Consider the following 20,529-nt stretch of genomic DNA (forward strand, 5'->3'; position numbering starts at 1 on the left):
TTTATGTAGGACAACCCTGCCTATTAATGTGTGTACTTTTACACGTGTTCATCTAATTCTTTAAAACACCAGTTTCTTATTCAGACTAAATAAGAAACCAACTTCAACACCGTGATAATTTATTGAGCCACATTCCCTGTTTTAGAGGTGTATAATTCAACAGCACAAACATTGTGATTCTCACTATATGTCCCCATACAAATTGGGAATTATTTTTAGAAATACTTAAATGATCTTTACAGGCGGTGGAACAAGATCCACATAGTTAATACTGCACACAGAGAATTCTATAACTATAGTGAAGATCTTGCAATAAATATAAAAGGTAAGTAAACAAAAACAGTAGAGTTTGTATTTATAGAAAATGTGTAAAATATGCATTAAATGACTAAGTGCAAATACTGCCTAATAACGATCTTTAAGTATAGGATGTAAATACAGTGCAAATGATAACAACACATACAAGGCTTATACTCAAATGTGTTTCTTGGTTTTTAAACATATGATGTAATATAATAATCAGTACATGTCTTTAAACGCCCATTGACACAGATATTGTACCAGCCATCGCCCTCCCCCTTACTTACAGATGCCAAAGGCATTCTCTTGTTACTACAGCCGTGACGATTACAAAGCTGCCCGGCCGGGCCCAGCCCACAGACCCTATAAGTGACAGCCTCTAGCAGGTGACTGGATGCTGCATGATGCCCATGACAAGAGAGCAGCGAGCTAATTCCCGCCTCCTTTCCTTATCTCCTCTTTTTTTGCTTGGCACTACGAAGAAGTGTTACTTATTGGCCAAGAAACTGCTAGGAGATGCCTTGTAACCAATCACCTCTCGCCTCCAGTGTGCCTATTGGCTTGCGAGCAGCAGCCAATCAGGAAGCCGGAGTGTGGCGGTGGGCGGTGCCGCGGAGCCCCGGCTGTTGTGTTGTCCCGGGACACATTTTCGGCGCCTGCCGCAGGTGCAGCTGCTGTGACACCGACATTCGATACATTCGGGACACGATATTGATTCGCTATTGACTCACACTGAATTTGTGATTCATTTTTCCTTTCCGATGCGGGACTATTCTTCCGCCATTTTGTACCACCGTGGGTAATCGCCTATTAGGTAAAGGCAACAGGAAAAATGTCCCAACAGCGTGTAAGAAGGAATGGCTCTCCCACGCCACCACCGACCCCTGGGAGCACCGTGCCAAGTGGCGCCCCCGGGAGTCGGCTGCAGCCAATGAGGGCCACCGTCCCTTTCCAGCTGAAACAGCACGGAAGCCCCACACGGGGCTGTAACAATAACAACGGGGCCGCCCAGCGCACTCCTTCCCGCACCGGCAGCCCCACACGGGCAGGGGGCAATGGCCTGGAATCCCCCCCAGCAGTTACCAGCAACCGAGGGAGCCCTACGGTATCCACGCAGACAGGGGCGTCACCCACGCGTGGGCATCACCACCACCACCATCATCACCACTCCCACCATCACCACCACCACCTTCATCATCATCACCACCACCACAATAACAACCAACACCAGCAGGGGGTCGTCTCTCCTGCCTCCTCTCCCCCAGTGCTTACCAGTCCAGCAGATCCGTCCATAACAGGAGTCCCACCGGCCTCTTCATCCTCTTCTCCGTCCCCTGTGGCCCTCTCGTCAGTTGGCAGGCCTGGGTGGCAGCAAAGGGCCTCCCCAGAGAGGAAGAGTCCTAGCTCCCCTAAAGGTAATTATATGACACCAGCTCATTGCGGTAAGCTGTGTAAAGGCGAAGGCCAGGGATGCCCCTAAGCAGCATAAAGGCGAAACCCAGGGATGCCCCTAAGCAGCATAAAGGCGAAACCCAGGGATGCCCCTAAGCAGCATAAAGGCGAAGGCCAGGGATGCCCCTAAGCAGCATAAAGGCGAAGGCCAGGGATGCCCCTAAGCAGCATAAAGGCGAAGGCCAGGGATGCCCCTAAGCAGCATAAAGGCGAAACCCAGGGATGCCCCTAAGCAGCATAAAGGCGAAACCCAAGGATGCCCCTAAGCAGCATAAAGGTGAAGGCCGGGGATGCCCCTAAGCAGCATAAAGGCGAAACCCAGGGATGCCCCTAAGCAGCATAAAGGCGAAACCCAAGGATGCCCCTAAGCAGCATAAAGGCGAAACCCAGGGATGCCCCTAAGCAGCATAAAGGCGAAGGCCAGGGATGCCCCTAAGCAGCATAAAGGCGAAGGCCAGGGATGCCCCTAAGCAGCATAAAGGCGAAACCCAGGGATGCCCCTAAGCAGCATAAAGGCGAAACCCAAGGATGCCCCTAAGCAGCATAAAGGTGAAGGCCGGGGATGCCCCTAAGCAGCATAAAGGCGAAGGCCAGGGATGCCCCTAAGCAGCATAAAGGCGAAACCCAGGGATGCCCCTAAGCAGCATAAAGGCGAAACCCAAGGATGCCCCTAAGCAGCATAAAGGCGAAGGCCAGGGATGCCCCTAAGCAGCATAAAGGCGAAGGCCAGGGATGCCCCTAAGCAGCATAAAGGCGAAGGCCAGGGATGCCCCTAAGCAGCATAAAGGCGAAGGCCAGGGATGCCCCTTAGATATATAAAGGCAAAGCCCAGGGATGCCCCTAAGCAGCATAAAGGCAAGTCAAATTCCCTGAAGTGACTGAACATAAACACCAGGCCTTAGTTGCTTTATATACATTTGTCAATTACTGACACAACTAGGAATATTTCCATCCATTATAGAATGTAAACTATAATTAATATCCAAAAGTGCATTGAGTGCTGTGCTCTGTTTACCTCAGGAGTGTGCCATAACATGGTGAGGCAAGCTAGGTAGAAGTTTAAAAGGTTAACTTCCCAACTGATTTGCCTTATGATGGGGACACATGCTCATAATGTACTGAGCGGGTACTGATAGTTATACAATGTAGGGCGCTCATCTGGTGGCTGGGGCAGCATGTCTCCACCGCTACCCTGGGCACAATGCTTTGGCTTTTTCTGTGTTTGACTGTATATCAAAATCCAGCAACCTAAGGATGCCATTAAGTAGTAAGAGTAGATGAGGATGCTTGAGGCCCATGCAATATGTATCCTCGGTTTCCTGCGCCCTTGCAGGGCTAACTGGTATAGTAAGTATCTGAGCAAGCCTTGATTCTATTTCAGACAGCTTTGTTTACCAACTCACAAAGTAGCCTGGTTGTCATCTAGCCACTACTTTAAATTGAAGATATCTTGTGGTAAATGTCTTTAATTCAGTTGTGCGAGTCCTGATCAAGGGCTAATTAATGCTAGTGGTTTCTTCTTTAAAGGAGAACTAAACCCCCCCTAGGTAGAAAAGCTTACCCAACTAATCTCCATCCGCCCCTTCACCTCTCCCACCCCTCACAGTCTATTTAATAGAAAAGTGCATCTTATTTAAATAACTGAAATAAAATGCAGCATGGCGGAGATTGCAGGCGCCATCTTCACTCCCTTCCAATCCTCTTTGTGTCTCTTTACAGACACAAAGCCTGCAGGAGCATGCACAGTTGGAGCTTGTGCAGAATCATCTTTAACTGCGCATAAAGAAAACTAACCCATAACCAAAAGCTTTTATCCACTGCCCTGACATATAGATGCAGAGTAGCGCAGCAGAGTTCACATACACCATTTTCTGTATCTTTGGGTATTCTTCAGATCAGTTTGCAGAGACAGAGCTTGCAGGCACATGGGCAGCTGGAGCTAGTCTGAAATTGGCTTCAACTGCACATGTGCCTGCAAGCTCCATCCAAAAATATACAAATTGGGCAATGGACAGCAGTGGATGGGGACTTTTGTTCATGGGGATTTAGTTCTTCTTTAAAGGGCAGCATCAGATTAACCTGTACCTTAAGTGGGTAGATAAATGAGTGACTAAAAGCTGCATAGCGTTGTTATTGGGCAGATGTTGGCTTTAACTGGAGCTGGACACCCAGTTTATCCCTAAGGAATATATCAGCAATAAAGCAACATTTTCTGGATGAGTTATAATCTCAAATGAAAATTGTAGCAGTGCTTTATGACAGGGTTTTTGTTTTCTGTATGCCCAGGTTCCATGTAAATGTCCCCATATCTGGAATGCTAATTAATATTTACTGCAATGCTGTCTGCAAATGTAGCTGATTTTTAAATAGAAGAGAAAAAAAGCTTACCTGAGTCTGAATGACTGAACTTAATAACAATATGTATGAAATCTAATATGAACATGATCTGACTGATCTGCATTACTATTAAATCATATGCAAAAGTGGTGATTTGTCTTATGACAGTTATCTCTTTCACATTTACAAGGTGCTTTGTCACCAATAGGAAATCTCTCCTGTATGTACACCTTGTGTCTCAACCATTTCTCCTTGTAGATTGTAAGCTCTTTTGGGCAGGGCCCTCCTCACCTCTTGTATCGGTTATTGATTGCTTTATATGTTACTCTGTATGTCCAATGTATGTAACCCACTTATTGTACAGCGCTGCGGAATATGTTGGCGCTTTATAAATAAATGTTAATGTAATGTATGTAAAGTAACATACATTACCAGACATTTAGACAGTGCACGACTAAATCTGGTCGTAGATGGCTAGCTTTACTGACCCATTGATATGGGCTCAAAGCAGAAAAGGAAAATGTTTAGGTATGCAAAGAATTAACAGATCTCGGGTTAACTAAGTGTTGTAGAGAGCATCTTTGCTTTAAAGCAGTGTTCCCCAACCAGTGGCTTGTGAGCAACATGTTGCTCACCAACCCCTTGGATGTTGCTCCCAGTGGCCACAAAGTAGCTGCTTATTTTTGAATTTCTGGTAAGAAGGCAGGTTTTGGTTGCATAAAAACCAAATATAATGCTAAACAGAGCCTTCTGTAGGCTGCCAGTCCACAAAAGGGATATTAAGTAGCCAAATATAGCTTTTATTGACACCCCCAGGAACCCTTTTAATGCTTGTGTTGCTCCCCAACACTTTTTCCTTTTAAATGTGGCTCACTTATATAAAAGGTTGGGGATCTCTGATTTAATTTATTTATTAGTGCAAAATTGACGTTTCAGTCATGTGTGTACAATATACTTGGAAAATGTAATTCCTTACAATAGATTAATTTGTACAAAAAGTGTAAAGTAGCCAATACATATGGTAATTGCTGTATTTTCAGAAGCTTACAGTCATATTGGCTTATGTAAAAACTATTCCTGTTGGGTGAAGAAAGGCACATATTTGTTATTATAGTAACCCCCATCCACACAGAATTTTTTTCCACCTGGAATTTTTTCATTCTGTAGAGTACCCTGTCAGAGTGACAGTTTTCTGTGATCCAAATGCTTGCTTGATTTTGCATTTGAATAACAGAAGTAAGCATTTGTATTGTATTGTGTTTAGCCAGAGGTAGGGTTCATTCTTTATAAGGGCTTATATGCATTTTGATCAGATTTGTGCTTCTGTATTTGAACTGTCATTGTTTTGACATGCTCACCATATTTCTTGATTTGATCATTAGAAAATAACAGTGATGCCATTCTCTCTTTTGTGCAGGGGATAAAACACAACCTCCTTCATTAAGTCCATCAAGTTTAATAAGGCGCACATCTTCACTTGATACACTTGCTGCTCCTTATCTATCCGGTCATTGGCCTCGTGATAATCAAGTGCAGACAGCTCCTTGTATGAAAGACCAGTCCACCCAGGTATGCCATACAGTTCATACTGTATCATTTGCTTTTATTAACTACTTATGCACAAAAATTATTTTATCTTGGTATGTAAAGCATGAGTAGCCAAAGATGAATTATTCCTGCAAAAAATACACTAAAGAATACTTAGGATCAATTTGTAAAATAGGCCAAATTAGTCTAATAAAACCTAGATGTTGATTGGTTGCTATAGTTCATTACATAATCCTTTACTGGGGCTTATTTGTTATAGTTATGTTGCTCAGAGCAACCAATCAGATCTTTGCTTTTGTTTTCTAACTTTTAATTCTAATTGCTTTTTGGTTTCTATGGGCATCATCACCGCTGATGTTGGCTTACACACTATAATAAATATGCCCCTCTATTTATAATACCATTTTTTTTAAGAGGCCATTATATTTTAAAGGGGAGTTGCACTTGCACCTCCTATTTATCAGAGTTCAGTATAGGTATTGCAAGTGGTATCTAGTAGATGTAAATCTAGAGCAGTTGTACTTGCCGAGTAAATATTAAAGGTTCATTAAACAGTAAAACAAAAAAATAAAAATGTTTCAAAGTTATTACAGTATAATGTACTGTTACCCTGCACTGGTAAAAGTTGTGTGTCTGCTACTATACACTACTAACACTACTATAGTTTAAATATATACCCTGCTGTGTAGCCATGGGGCCTCCATTCAAGCTGGTAATGGAGGAAAGGCCCAGGCAGCACGGGGACTGATACCTGTTGATGAGCACTAACTGAATTACACTGGGAGCTACGGCAGGACGTCTATCTATATTTGCCCAGGTTGCATAGCAGACAACAGATAAACTCTATAGTGTACAATAGGATTCTTCAGAGCTTATCTGTTATCTACTCTGTATCCTGTGCTTGAATCGCTGCCCCTAGTGGAAAAAGAGGACATCCTTGGCGGGTAGGGGATAGGATCCCATTTACTCTGACTTTGATTCACTAGACATTAGTTTAATCCATTAAGTGAAGGCTGGGCCAAAGCCCATTCTGGTGATGACTTCCCAGAGATGCGGCCATTCAGCAGATTTGAATGCTTTGGCAGTATCGAGAGACACTATCAGTCTCGGAGATGTTTTTTCACAAACTAGTTGCAGACTCCCAGGAGTGGGAAAGTAATGGGGGCCAGTGAAAAAGGCAGCTTTTGCAAAATAATGAATATTGGGGTAATACATTTCCTTCTTCTTTAATATGTTTTGCTTCAGATAGAAAATGTTCACGTGATTATCTTAGCACTTGCACCCCCCTTAGTGCAGCCAAATTCCCAAATCAGTCAGCTGTCACACCTGTAGGGTTTCATGGTGTTTAGGAGCATTAAGCGCATGGTATCTCCTTTAACACAGGACAAATTTCGGGACGGCACATGAGTGATATCATCTTTAGTTCTTGAAATTCAGCAAAATCACTAGGTCCAAAAATGTTTAAATTTGAGCATGAAACTCATCCCTTTTACCTGAATTAATCCACAGTTCCAGAATATGGAAAAATAGCAGAACCTTTTTAAAGGGTAACTTCACCAAAAAACTATACATTGAAAAGTTAATATAATTTCAAGCAACTTTGCAATATACATCAGTTAAAAAAAATATGCAGCTTTTTCATGATTTATAATATATAAATATATATTCAAGCTGTTACCATTTGTAACATCAGTGTTTTAGTCCCTCCTCCTCTGCCAGGATTATAAATGATGCAGAAAGAGAAATGTTTTGCAGCTGAATTGATATTTATTTATACTTTTTGAAGGTACACATTACAGTGACAATTATATTAAGGTTTGTTTAACATGCGTTGAAGATGAAGACTCTTTGTACAATGTTGTGTTAACCTTGTAAGCTGCTTATTTTAATTTATGTCTGCCTACAGTTGTGTAGTCAGTGTGCCTTACAGCACCTTTAAGGCACACATTTTGGGTTATGGGAAACAAAGGCAACACAACATAGGCATTTAAAGGATCTCTTTTTCTTTATTTTTTTTTTTTTTTTGAACAGATAATAAAAAACACAGGGCTTATGAGAATTACTATTGAACACTGACACAGACAGATGGAACACAGTGCTATAATTTTCTGCTACTAACTAAAATATAGAGGTATTTTGGAAAAGGCATCATTTTAATGAGCTCTTGCCCAGTTCTGCAATGCAAATAAATCAAATCCCCACCAACTACACGAGAAATCCCTGATTATGTGTCCTTTACAAAAGAAAAATGTAAGCTTTCTGTTCTATTTTACAGACTGTGGACTGTGCTGACTTGCCTGTTAACAAAGTTCTTTTTGGTTAGGTGTACAAAAATTATCTTTAAAGTGGTGGGTCACCTTTACATTAACTTTTAGTATATTATAGAATATTCTATTCCTAGAAACTCTGCAATTGGTCTTCATTTATCAAACTATTTTCCTACCACTTCTACATTTTTTTGCCAGCTTTCATATGGGGAGGCACTGACCCTGACAGCCAAAAACTATTGCTCTTTGTGCTTACAAACATATTATTTATGTTTCTTTTTCTTGTCTTACTATTCAGGCCCTATCCTATTCATATTACAGTCTTTCATTTAACCCACTGTCTGGTTGCTATGGTAAATAAGACTATAGCAACCAGATAGCTACTGAAATTCCAAACTGGAGAGCCACTGAACAAAAAGCTAAATAACTGAAAAACCAATTGCAAATTGCCTCAGAATATCAATGTCTACATCATAATAAAAGTTAATTTGAAGGTGACATCCCCTTTAATAGTCATTTTAAAAACAGAGTGTTCATAATGTAGCTTTTAAAAGGGCGTGGGTCAGAATAAACAGTAAATTTATGTATTTTCACACACAGTTTTTCTTCACACCACTTCTTGTATGTGCTGCCCTCAAAATGTGTTTGCAAGCCCAGAGCTTAAAGGGAACATTGGTTGTTAATCATAATGAAGCTCAAAATATCACTTGCTCAGGTACTTGTTCTGAGTCTTTTATAACATCAAGCTGTGCAAATTAAGCCTTGCCCATCTAAAACTCATATTGCCTTCTGCTTTACTGCATTAAATATACAGATTAATATTCTTCAGATCTTATAACCTCTTTCTCTTTCTTTCTAAATAGACGGAGAGTGCTTGGGCTGAAGAATATGCAGAGAAGAAAAAAGGGTCACATAAGCGCTCTGCATCCTGGGGAAGCAATGAGCAGCTAAAAGAGGTTAGACGGCTGCAGTATGGTGAATAATGAACTGAAGCAGTGTCTAACACTTTGTGTGGTCACATTTATTGAAGACATTAAGGTTGGAGAATATCCTGTGAAAACTTCTAGTTATATAAATTCTAAATGCATATATTCTTTGCTTTAAGAAAGTGCATAACTTTAACTTTATGTACACTAATCTGAAACTTATGTGACCATTTTGCCAAATGTTTTAATAACTTCTGCAGGGATGCTCTCTATATGTTTTTTGCAGAGCAATGATAATACACCATACTATTTTATTAGGGACCAGGTTTTAAGAGAAATTAATATGTAACACAAAATGCGTGAACAGGCTGGGGGCAAGTAAAATATGTATATCTGGTCTGAGCCTCTAGTTAAACAGCCTTAAGGTACAGAGTTTAGACTCGTACGCAAACGGTCACATTGCTTTAAACCCTCTTTCACTGTGCAATATTTATCAAAAAAGAATAACATTTTATTGAGTTCTAAAAATGTATAGCTACTGTTTCTATATGTATTAGCATAATTGTTTCTTATGCACATTGGCCTCTTTTTATCCAGTCAGAAGCATCTATTCCTCATTTTTGCTTTTGGCTTAGATAATTATTTGTGAAGTTTGCTAAGGGGAAGCTGCTCTGTGTAACCAACACAATATCCCCAGTCTCTCTCCATAGGCCCTGCTCATAATCTGATAATGCTCAATAATTTTATACTTGTGCCTTATATGTAAGTCCCAGCAGAGTGGCCCTTTGAGTCCCACTTTGTATTTGAGATTCCTTGAGAGGGGCTTATACTATTGTCAGCATGGGCTACTTGTCATGTGTATGGAGTCACCCACAATACAGCTCTGAACGTTGCTGTCTTACGGCAATCTGGCTTGTTGTGTTTGTAAGCATAGCAGCACTCTGTGGCTTTCACTTTAAGCTATGAAGGGTGCATTTTTACATCATAATAGGCTATTTCATGGTGGTGTTAACGAATTTATAGGATTAGAGCCTGTTTTTGTCATGAACTTTAAATTAACAGCCAAACAAGATGTTAAATAAAACCTTCAAAATGTTTCTCTAGATCTAATGCAGTTTTAAATTTCTGTGCACATATAATAAAGTTTACATCTTTAATTTACTGCTAAATTATGGCTGAAATACCTCTGAACTCCTTTTCCATTTTTAGATTGCAAAATTACGTCAACAACTTCAGAGAAGTAAACACAGCAGCAGACACCATCGAGAAAAAGACAGGCAGTCTCCATTTCATGGCAACCACTCTGCAATTAACCAGGTAAGTGGCTGCACTGCCCCGTAAGCACTCTAAGGTAATGGCACAGAAGGCTGACTGCCAATTTTTTGCTAGACACCAAGAAGCATTATATCATTCCCACTTCCTTACATAACAAATGAATATACTGCTGTTTTCTTACACCTCTGTGCCTCCTGTATTATGCAAAAAAAAAAACCCTTTTATTCTGTGATTTTTTTTGATGTCCATTTGTATACACAATTCCTCTGTTTGAGAGGGAACCACATATGTTGGGAAAACTTTCCCCAACCCTCAGGAAAAGACAGAATTATTCAGTGCCTCTCCTAGCTTTTTTTCAACAATGTACAAGAAATTGATAATGTGGTGGGGAAATGGTTTGCTTGAGTCAGGGTCAAGCACTTTTCCACAAAAATGGTTTCCTGCAGAAAAATAAAATAATAAAAGATGTTTTTGCCATCATGAGAGTCGATACATCTGCTTAAAATAAGTTAATTGAGCTTATATCAAATTGGAGTTTATATTTCCCCTTTTAAAGACTAGTGACTTATTCCTTTATTTTAACAAAATATATACCTAATACATGACTTTGTAGATTTCTACACAACCTGGAAAACATAATTCTTGAAAAGGGTCATTGAGAATGGAATTTTCAAGAACATTGCAGCAAAGTACTGCTTGCGTTGCTCTTTCCACTTTTTGTTACTTTTGCCTTGCAGTTAGTACTGTTATGATGGGAGTGGGATTCTTGCGGCTCACCTGGTGGTTTGAAGTAAATGTTGGAGAAGGCCTGTGGCAGATGAGACATTTTGTTGCCCTCACTTAATCTCCTCCAGTGTAATGACAAAATGCCCAGAGTAGCATTCCATGCATATGTTTTATATCTGGCTATCTACATTATATACAGTCGGAATATAATTTTAGACTAGGGATGCACTGAACCCACTTTTTGGGTTTGGCCGAACCCACCCAGAAGGATTCGGCCAAATCCTAATTAGCATATGCTGATTAGGATGGCAAGGGGTTTTTACTGCCCATTTAACCCTTTCCGAATTCTAATTAGCTTATGCTTATTCGGATTTGGTTCGGCCGGGACTGCAGATACGGCTGAAACCAAATCCTTACAAAAAAAAAAAAGCTTGGATTTGGCCGAATCCCGAACCGAAGCCAGGATTTGGTGCATCCCTGAAAAGACAACAAAAAAAACTATTTAGTTGCTGGGGTTGGAGGCAGCTAAAATTTTATGTATAAATATGTATCTTTATATAGTGCTATTGTATATGCAGAGCTGTACATATTTACGATGTAGTAATAGTACAAATGGGGGGGGGGACATCCTGCTTGTGCTGCTTCAAATTTCAGAATTCTTAGGTGATTCTTTTGCGTTAATCCCTTTGTGTCACTTTTTAAAGAAGATTTAATAGGGTGATTCACTATGTTAAAATGCTTATTACTTTATTGCATACCTTTTCCACAGGTACCATTTTATTTGGGAGCAGCCTTCCACAAGGTTTCACTACCAGTCAAAACCAGTGCCAGTTTTACATGGGTGTCACATTTTGCTGCTGTAAATTTTAACAAAACCAAATAAACAAAACAATGAGAGATGCCCAAACTGTCTCCCAGTATACATAGTGGTAGTGATGGTCTTTATGGTACACATGCAAGATGGCGGATGTTTATATATCGACATAACTTCTTGTGCAATGCCAAACTTGAATATTGAATATACTTGGGTACAGCACCTGTAGCCTTTGGATTTTCTTACGTTTTTATCCAGTTATCGGTTAAAAGTGTCTGCACCCAAGCATATTTAGTTCATTCAGGTGCAGGCACAGGTAGGAGTGTATGGAGCGCATTTTCGGCAATTGTTTTTCGACTTGCTGAAAATATGCGCCATAAGCTTCTTCGCGTGGCATTCGCCTAAGAGCTGAACGTTTGTTTTTGATTCACTTTATGCCCCCTAAGCCTTTCCATGAATGTGTAAGGGCTCTGTTTCAGTTAAATCACGCCGCCACGTATGCCATCCCACCGGCGATTTACATTTTCGCCGGTGGGATGGCAATCCGGGGAGATTAGTCGCCCGCGAACAGGGAGTTTTGTCGCGGGCGACTAACCTCCCCGTGTGCCAGAGCCCTTACTGGCTCAGCCTGCAGTTTAAACTTTGAATAATTTGCTGCAGCCTCATTGATAGACAGACACATGCTCCTTGTCACCTCCTGTTGTGTTTGTCCCATAAAAGAAGGGTTCTAAAGGCTTGTTAGATAAGGGGAATCTTTGGTAGCATGATGAGACAAGGGAGGCCCTAACTGAGAAAACTTACAGCGTAGACAATTCCCTTCATTATTTTATAGCCCATACTGAAAAAATGCCACAGTATGCTTTCCTATAAACTAGTATATGCCGCAACATGAAAGTTTGACAAACCGTCACAAATTATATTTCCAGTAGGGTATTGTCCATGCAGATGTATTTGTTCCTTTACTATCCAACCCTTCCACAATCAGCCTGCTGTGAAGTTCCTTCAGTATCATTTTGATAACACTCTTTTATTACAGAGTTCGATGTCCAAAAATGTACTTACTCCAGTGACTATTCCCATTACAAAATCCTCTGGGTCTCGATTTCGCAACAGTGTAGAGGGGCTGAACCAAGAGATTGAGATAATTACAAAAGAAAATGGAGAGAAGGAAGAGCAACTCTTGGTAAGTGAAAATTTCCTGCAAACTCTGCCCATACCCAGATTAGTTTGACTTACCATGGGGAAGGCATCTCTGTTTCACATTCACATTCTCCGCTTTACATGGAATCAAGAAGCATATATTATTTTAAATGTTCACCCTCCATGTTATGGGCTTACTTAAGAGGGTGGGATACGCCACTATTCATCTTGAAGCATATATCCTTGTGGTTTCCCAGCATGGAGACTGTTCAGGCCTTCCTGATGTCAATGGGAACACTTCAATGGGTTTTCTGCACCTGCTCCCAAAGGTAAGTTATTAGCTTGGAGCACAAAGTGCTGTATGGTATTGAAAATGTTATACTGCCCATCAAACACTTCCTGCCTCTAAGGCTGTGACCTGTTTTTAATTTTATTTTTTTTCCTCTCTCTTCTCAGAATAGGACTAACTTCTTTACTGTTTCAAACATTGTGTTGTGTTTGTAGGTTGTTTTCTTGTTTTTTCTTTGTCTGTTCTAACTTTGTTCTAAGTTTTTATTTCATTTTAAGTTTTTTACATGAAAATGAACATGCTTAGTTTTATCAGTTTATAGTGTATCCTTTTCGAATATGCACAAGTCTTAGCAGATTATTATTATTTTTAGCCGTGTATTATTTATGAAAGTACTGTTGTCCAGTCCAAAATTATGTAAAATCTTTGCTGTGGAGTGCATTATCTTTTGAAATTTGTATTTAAAAAAAAAAAAAAAGGTCTCCACAAAGAAGTGGGTAATTTTGTAATACACATTTAGTTATGTCTGTGTAAGTGTGTAGAATGCAGTACGTGCTTTGCTGTGTCTGAAACATAAAGCATTAACCCCTTCTGGCTTAGCGGCCTGCTTCTGGCAGCAGTATAATAAGGTAACTATAAGTACTCAACCATTTTTCTGTATTAAATATATTTTAAACAGTTTCTTAAAATAGTATATTTGTGCATTGTTGCTTTCATTAGAGCAGAGACTGATGCTGCCCAGTTAAATGTAGCATGTTCATTTTCAGTAAGGGTTCTGGAACATGAGCAACATTTTTTCACCATGCATCTTGCTCATTTCAGAATTTTGCAGGAGAACCATTAGTCACAAGCATGCATGTTAACTAAACTGCATGTAAAAAGGTGTTTTGAAGTTTTTGGTTTGTTTTTATTTTTTTTAATAGCCCCAAGATATCCCAGATGGACATCGTGCTCCCCCACCTCTAGCTCTGCGCAGTATAGATACTCAGACACCTGGAGGGGTTGACCGCGGAAGCAACAATAGCAGCCGCTCACAATCCGTGTCACCAGCCTCTTTCATTACAATCTCTAATGAGTGCAACGAGGAAAGCCCTTGCCCAGCTGATGACAATATTGCAGATCCTCGAGACAAAGGTATATTGGCCGATAGTCTCTAAAAGGGGATATATATATATATATATATATATGAAAGCACTCACAGCTACAGTATCAATCAGGTCAGTGATTTATTTCAGCATACCATAGATGGTATGCTGAAATAAATCACTGACCTGATTGATGCTGTAGCTGTGAGTGCTTTCTACTGTTAAGTTTGAGATATATATATATATATAATCTATCTGCTATTTCTAGAGAATGTCTGTTCAAATGTTACTCCATTTTAAACCACCAGTGTATTGAAGCAAAATGATTGCAACAAAATTTTTAAGTGGCACTGCAAGTGACATTGTGCTGCAGTAGCCTCAAAGGAGAAGTTGCCATTATATTTTAGTATGTTATAGAGTAAGCTTTTGTTGACAATCAAACCACTTTTTCTATTGCAGGTTTGAAATAGGCAAGCAAATAATTAATAATAAAATAAAAAAAAAAAAGGAACAGATAAAAAGTTGCCAAGATCAATGTCCCAGACTGGGAGGGTTACATTTTACTGTTACTCTTATGTTATATTGCTTAGCTTCTTTTTAGGCCCTGTTTTATTCATCTTCTGTTCTAATTTCCAGAATGATGCCTGGGTGCTCAGATAATTTAGCTCTAGCAACATTGTCTGAAAAAAAAAAAAAACTTTATAAACCACAAATAAATGTTCAATTATAACTTTACAGGATCTAGATGAATATACCTCACAGCTTTGGAACAGACTACAGAGAACTAGGGAAATACTCATATCTTCTACTGTTTTGGGGTTTATTTTGAGCTGGGATTTTAGAACCCTCAAATGAAACAGGCATATTTATAGTAATTTGTAAATGGCAATACTTTTAATGGCAAAGCATTTTTCATCCATTATTAACGTAAGGCATTTGTTTTGGCCTGCAGAGAATGGAAATCATTCCCCTCTTCCCAAGTATGCTACATCCCCAAAACCAAACAACAGTTACATGTTCAAGAGAGAACCGCCTGAGGGTTGTGAAAGGGTGAAAGTATTTGAGGAAGGCGCGTAAGTACAGTTTGGCGAACACTGTGTTGTCTTTGTTGTTTTGTTTTCTTCTTTAAAGATCCCAATCCTTAGCTGTGTGTGCTGTGTTTCTTATACAAGAAACAAACAAGGGTAGTAATAGGTTCACAATAGAAGGGAATTGTATATCTATAAAATAATGTTTGAAGTGCTTTCTCATTTATGCTACTAGATACTAAGTTATGTAGTAACTTAAATACTTGTGAATATAAGACTAAAAACTAATTATATATGATACAGAACTATATCTACCCATTGCAACCACATTCCTACAAATTATGTATTGTGTGGCACACCAGTGCTTTGCTCCACTGGCAAAGAAGCTCCTGTCATCACTTGGCCTGCCTGCCAAAGACTTGAACCTGACACAAGTAGATTTTGACCTGAAAATCTGCACATTTTCTGCTCACACTTGCCTGTCACTTCTGGTTGCTATTCACTACAATGGCTGGTAGCCTGAGCAGTAACTGCCAGTGGAGTACCCACCTACTGTGGCATTGGCCTTAGAAATGGTGGCTTCATTATACAGAGCTGGTTATATTAAATGCAAGCCACATGTAGCTAGAGTTGGCAGCTGACTCATCCATGTCAGGGCACAGCCTGTAAATTTTACTCAGCTCTCAGGACCTGGCAGCCAGTGCACATTTCCAAGTTACACTCTGAACTGTTCATTGCCAACAACATTGCCAGAATGTGAATTAATCTGTGTAGGATTCAAGGAATGAGATATAAATCCTTGAGGATTAGTGCAAGTTTACATTATTTAAAGAATAAACAGATTTTCATTTTGCATCTATGCATCTAATATATGCTAGTAGGCGAGCACAGTAACTTTGCAGAGAACCATAAGACTCCGTTATTTACAGGGATCTACAAATTTCAGTGGACACCAGTTTCTCTGTTGGCCCTCTTCCCCCCCCCCCCCCCACTTACCAGAAACATTAATGTGCCTTTCCCTCATCTGACATCAAAACTAGAAAAGGCCATTCATTTTTCCTTCTGTTCCATTTGGTGGCATTTTTTTAGACAGAAAACTCTGTCTGTCTTTGTGTGAACTCAAAATTCCACTATAAAGCCAGAAATGGGCACATACTTTGAGGCCACTGGGAGCAACATCAAAGGGGGTGGTGAGCAGCATGTTACTCACGAGCCACTGGTTGGTGATCACTGCTCTAGGGCAGTGCTGTCCAACTTCTGTGGTGCCGAGGGCCGGATTTTCTCTAGCATACATGGTGGAGGGCCGCTAATGGAAGCCAGTTTTGACCACTCCCCCTTTTTAAACTACACCCACTTCAAACCACACCTATTTTATCACAATGGTGGTAGCACAGCAAAATCCCAAATGCTAGGTGCTTACAGCGAGGATGTCAACCGTCATTCATATGTGAAAGAATTATATTATGTCATATTAAGATATACCCTTAAATCCATATGCCTCCTCCTCCCCTGTGGATAGCACAGCAACCCCCAGCACATAGTTACACACCTTAGGGATCATTTAATGGCTATTTCCAACTGCTAACAAACCCACAACAAACCCCTGCCAGGTTCACCTCCCACAGGCAGCATAGGGCAGGCAGAGTATGGCACACACAGGCAGCACTCTGCCTGCCCTATGCTGCCTGTGTGTGCGCCATACTCTGCCTACCCTATGCTGCCTGTGTGTGCCATACTCTGCCTGCCCTACCCAGCCTGTGTGTGCCATACTCTGCCTGTCCTATGTTGCCTGTGTGTGCCATACTCTGCCTGCCCTACCCTGCCTGTGTGTGCCATACTCTGCCTGTCCTATGATGCCTGTGTGTGCCATACTCTGCCTGTGTGTGCCATACTCTGCCTGTGTGTGCCATACTCTGCCTGTGTGTGCCATACTCTGCCTGTGTGTGCCATACTCTGCCTGTGTGTGCCATACTCTGCCTGTGTGTGCCATACTCTGCCTGTGTGTGCCATACTCTGCCTGTGTGTGCCATACTCTGCCTGTGTGTGCCATACTCTGCCTGCCCTAACCTGCCTGTGTGTGCCATACTCTGCCTGGACTATCCGTTTGTGCCATACCCTCCCTGCCCTATGCTATGTTCCATAATCTGCCTACTCTGTGCTCCCTGTGTGTGCCATACATAGTCCAGGCAGTACCTAGAATGTCTGAGGTGTGAACGGGGGAACAATGTGTGTGATTACAGCCTGAGCCTGAGGTGTGAACTCTACAGGGGGTGAACAATGCAGGGATTAAAAGGTGTGAACAACACAGGGGATTACATGTTTAAACAATACAGCCGGATTACAGCCTGAATCTGAGGTGAGAACCATGCAGGGGGGGAAGTTAATCACAGTACTGATACCATTTAAAGCTTACACAAAGGTAAACCATCAAAACAGCCAGACAGGTGGGGGGCCACACAGAGGGGAGTCGAGGGCCGCCAGTTGGACAGCACTGCTCTAGGGTATTAGGGTGGGATGCTGCTAAAGATGCTTTTAGGGTTTCCCTCAAGTCTGTCTCATTAGTATAGAAAGAGAATTGGAACTTGTAACCATCAACTTTTGTTTTTTTTTTTAAAAATCCAGAATAAGTAAGTGTATTTATGTAGCAATTTTTGTGTTTTGTTTCTTCAGGCCAAAGCCACTGCATGAAATTCCACCATTTTACTGTCCTGATAAGAACAAAGTGAATTTCATTCCAAAGAGCGGTTCTGCTTTTTGTCTGGTCAGCATTCTCAAGCCTCTTCTACCCAATCAGGAAATAACCTTCAAAGGCTCCACCCACAGTCTTACAGTGCCTTCTGGAATACCATCTTCTCTTGTTCAAAACCTCAGCATGACATCAATATCAGGAAACATAGAGCAGGAACGCAATTCTCGAGGGACAAATACCCTTGCTCCCCCACTCTCTCTGCTACACCCATCAGGCCAAATTGATGAAGAAGAAGACTAAAAACCATGTTGGCTGTTCATTGTTACAGAGGAACTGCACTGCTCTGGTAAAACAAGTGACTTCAAATGCAGTATTTTCATAAGCTGTTAAAAATATTGACCGTATTCTCCCTTAGTAAATTGGGCAGCAAGCAGACTTGCTGGCTTTGGCATCTGTAATGGATATAATTGTCAAGATCTGGAAAGGACTTAACGTCAGCTAATTCTTTTACCTTGGCTTTCCTGTATTGAACATAAATCTTGTGTTCTGATTTAATTAAAATAATCTGGTGCCTCTATCTGCAAAGTGTATCAGCCACATAGACACTCTCATCCTTAAGTTCTGGGCTTTATATCACTATCACTTTCCTAAGCAGAACAAGACAAACTGCTTTCACAAACAGATGGTCTGTTTTCCAGATAAGTCCATGTTAACAGTAGTTACCACTCAGAAATGGAAACAAGAAGGCATTTTTGAAAAGGTATAAACTAATGGCCAGGATGTTTAATAAAGTTTTAAGCTGTTTTCCAGCTGCAGGGTAAATGATGTACCTACTAGTCTCATGTTAAGATAACTGATCTTAACATGATAAGTAAACCTGTAAATAGAAAGGTTAAAGGGGAGATGAGTAGCAGACTGGTGGGTATTGTGTGGTTTGTTAAATGAAATTATATGTACCTCCTGCTTCATCATTTTATTATAGTTGGCAATATTGTGGTATATGTGTCCTACTTCTTTAGCTGACATTTGGATTATATTAAACATTGTAAGAGGGTTCCAGCTGAAACTTATATTTGCTAGGCAAGGTATCTGTTAATCTGTACCACTCATAAAATGTTTCCTAACCTTTGCATATCATTTTTTCCTGTCTTTTGGATCCTTTCTTCCCACACTTGCAGTAAATCTTCCAATGCATTTGAGTTGTACCTGACTGTTTAGTCTAAAATTTAAAGCACAGACTATCCAATGCCTTCATCTACCACTGTTTAATTCCTTTGATGGCAACTTCAATAATTAAAGTATTTTTTTTCATAGCTGCTGAAGAAATATTTTTAGAATCTGTGTAGTGTTAAACCTGGCTCCCTCTAAGTTATATTGATAGTGTGGTAGTGAATTGCAGAGGCTCATAGAGTTTTTCTGGTATTTACCCACTGTAATTAACATGATAGCTTATCTAAATTATAGATAAAAGATAAATGTTATTTGTAGCCATCAAATTTCAAGACACAGCAACATTATGAATTGGATTTCTGCTACTATCAAGTTATGCAATGTGGAAGTCTGCTAAATGTAAATTTTTCCTCCACCTTATGACAAACCTGAATTATAGCTAAGGCCAGACTTGGGACTAATTGCCAGACCACACACACTGGAGATAATCAGCTGAGACAAGTGCCAGAGAATCAGGGCCCATGCTGTTGTATATTATGGTAATGTCACATAACCTGCCAATGTGGCCCCAGCCGTTCATTGTTAGGAGACTGCGATCTTCAAAAGCTGAATATATCGGGTCAAAAGGAGGACTTAAAGCATCAGATATTGTAATTTTGACTATATATATATATATATATATATATATATATATTATATAAATATACATACTTTTGTGTAAATAATACAACATGGGAGGTTTTGTATAACCAATTTTTAGCTTAGTGCTACTATTTCTTTAAAAGGGATAAAGGCTAATAATAGTCTGAACAACCAGAACAGAGCAGCACTCGTACTGACAGCTGCCCTCTTATCTTGACTGACTAAATTGTGCCATTAGGTGGACTGCACCATAGGGTCTATCTGTGCAAAAAGACACTCTTACTCTGCTTTATTCAGGGTAAAGAAAAACTATGGCTGGTACTGTTATATCTGTTCTATTGGATAGCTGTACCTGTAATATCCCTTTTGTTAGGCCTCTGGGCCAAGTACTGATAATGTCTTTATGTTTGTGTATTGCAGAAATTTCCAAGTAGTCCGATCCCAAAGATAGCTGCTATAAAGCTGTTAAATGTGAGATTTTCCAGATCAAGAAATCAGTTTGTTACCAGAAATACAGTGTAAACCAATAAAACCTGTTTGACTCCAACATATTCATGATTCAAGCTGCATGTATGATCTGGCATATCTTGGTTTTTCAAGGTAGGGTACCTAATAGCCTCACCCTTCCGATTAGGCATTTAAAATAATGGCTGTTATCGTTTCTATAGCAATAACTCTGACTTGAGTGTATTGTTCCATCAGCCTTATTTAAAGTAGAGTGTAAATGTTTCTACAGTGCTAAACCAGAATGCAATGAACAGATTTGTGTTAAGGTCAAAATGTACCTAGAAATGGTATGTGAATGTTGGATTTGTTAATAAAAAAAATTATAACGGGGAAA

The 20,529-nt window shown here is 40.2% G+C and overlaps 1 protein-coding gene across 2 annotated transcripts; it reads left to right on the forward strand.

Moving 5' to 3' along the window:
* The first annotated feature begins 912 nt into the window (after positions 1-912).
* Positions 913-20,529, forward strand: fam117b (family with sequence similarity 117 member B). 2 transcript variants are annotated; one of them, XM_018097568.2, is made up of 10 exons: positions 913-1,715; positions 5,507-5,658; positions 8,768-8,860; positions 10,040-10,147; positions 12,682-12,828; positions 13,043-13,114; positions 13,998-14,208; positions 15,112-15,232; positions 17,858-18,222; positions 20,109-20,529. In XM_018097568.2, the coding sequence occupies exons 1-9, from the start codon at positions 1,133-1,135 to the stop codon at positions 18,174-18,176; spliced, it is 1,806 nt and encodes a 601-aa protein (XP_017953057.2). In that variant the 5' UTR covers positions 913-1,132; the 3' UTR covers positions 18,177-18,222; positions 20,109-20,529. The 2 variants fall into 2 exon arrangements, with proteins under 2 accessions (XP_017953057.2, XP_017953058.2); XM_018097569.2 differs by lacking the exons at positions 13,043-13,114; positions 20,109-20,529 and having other exon boundaries at positions 916-1,715; positions 17,858-19,189.

This window comes from Xenopus tropicalis, chromosome 9, assembly GCF_000004195.4.
Source record: "Xenopus tropicalis strain Nigerian chromosome 9, UCB_Xtro_10.0, whole genome shotgun sequence".
NCBI classification, from domain to species: Eukaryota; Metazoa; Chordata; class Amphibia; order Anura; family Pipidae; genus Xenopus; species Xenopus tropicalis.

Bases quoted from the DNA above. Each gene is read 5' to 3' on its own strand.
- fam117b (XM_018097568.2), top strand. From the start codon at position 1,133: ATGTCCCAACAGCGTGTAAGAAGGAATGGCTCTCCCACGCCACCACCG. The intron at 8,861-10,039 runs GTTAGACGGCTG...TTCCATTTTTAG, and splicing joins GCAATGAGCAGCTAAAAGAG to ATTGCAAAATTACGTCAACA. The intron at 10,148-12,681 runs GTAAGTGGCTGC...CTTTTATTACAG, and splicing joins ACCACTCTGCAATTAACCAG to AGTTCGATGTCCAAAAATGT.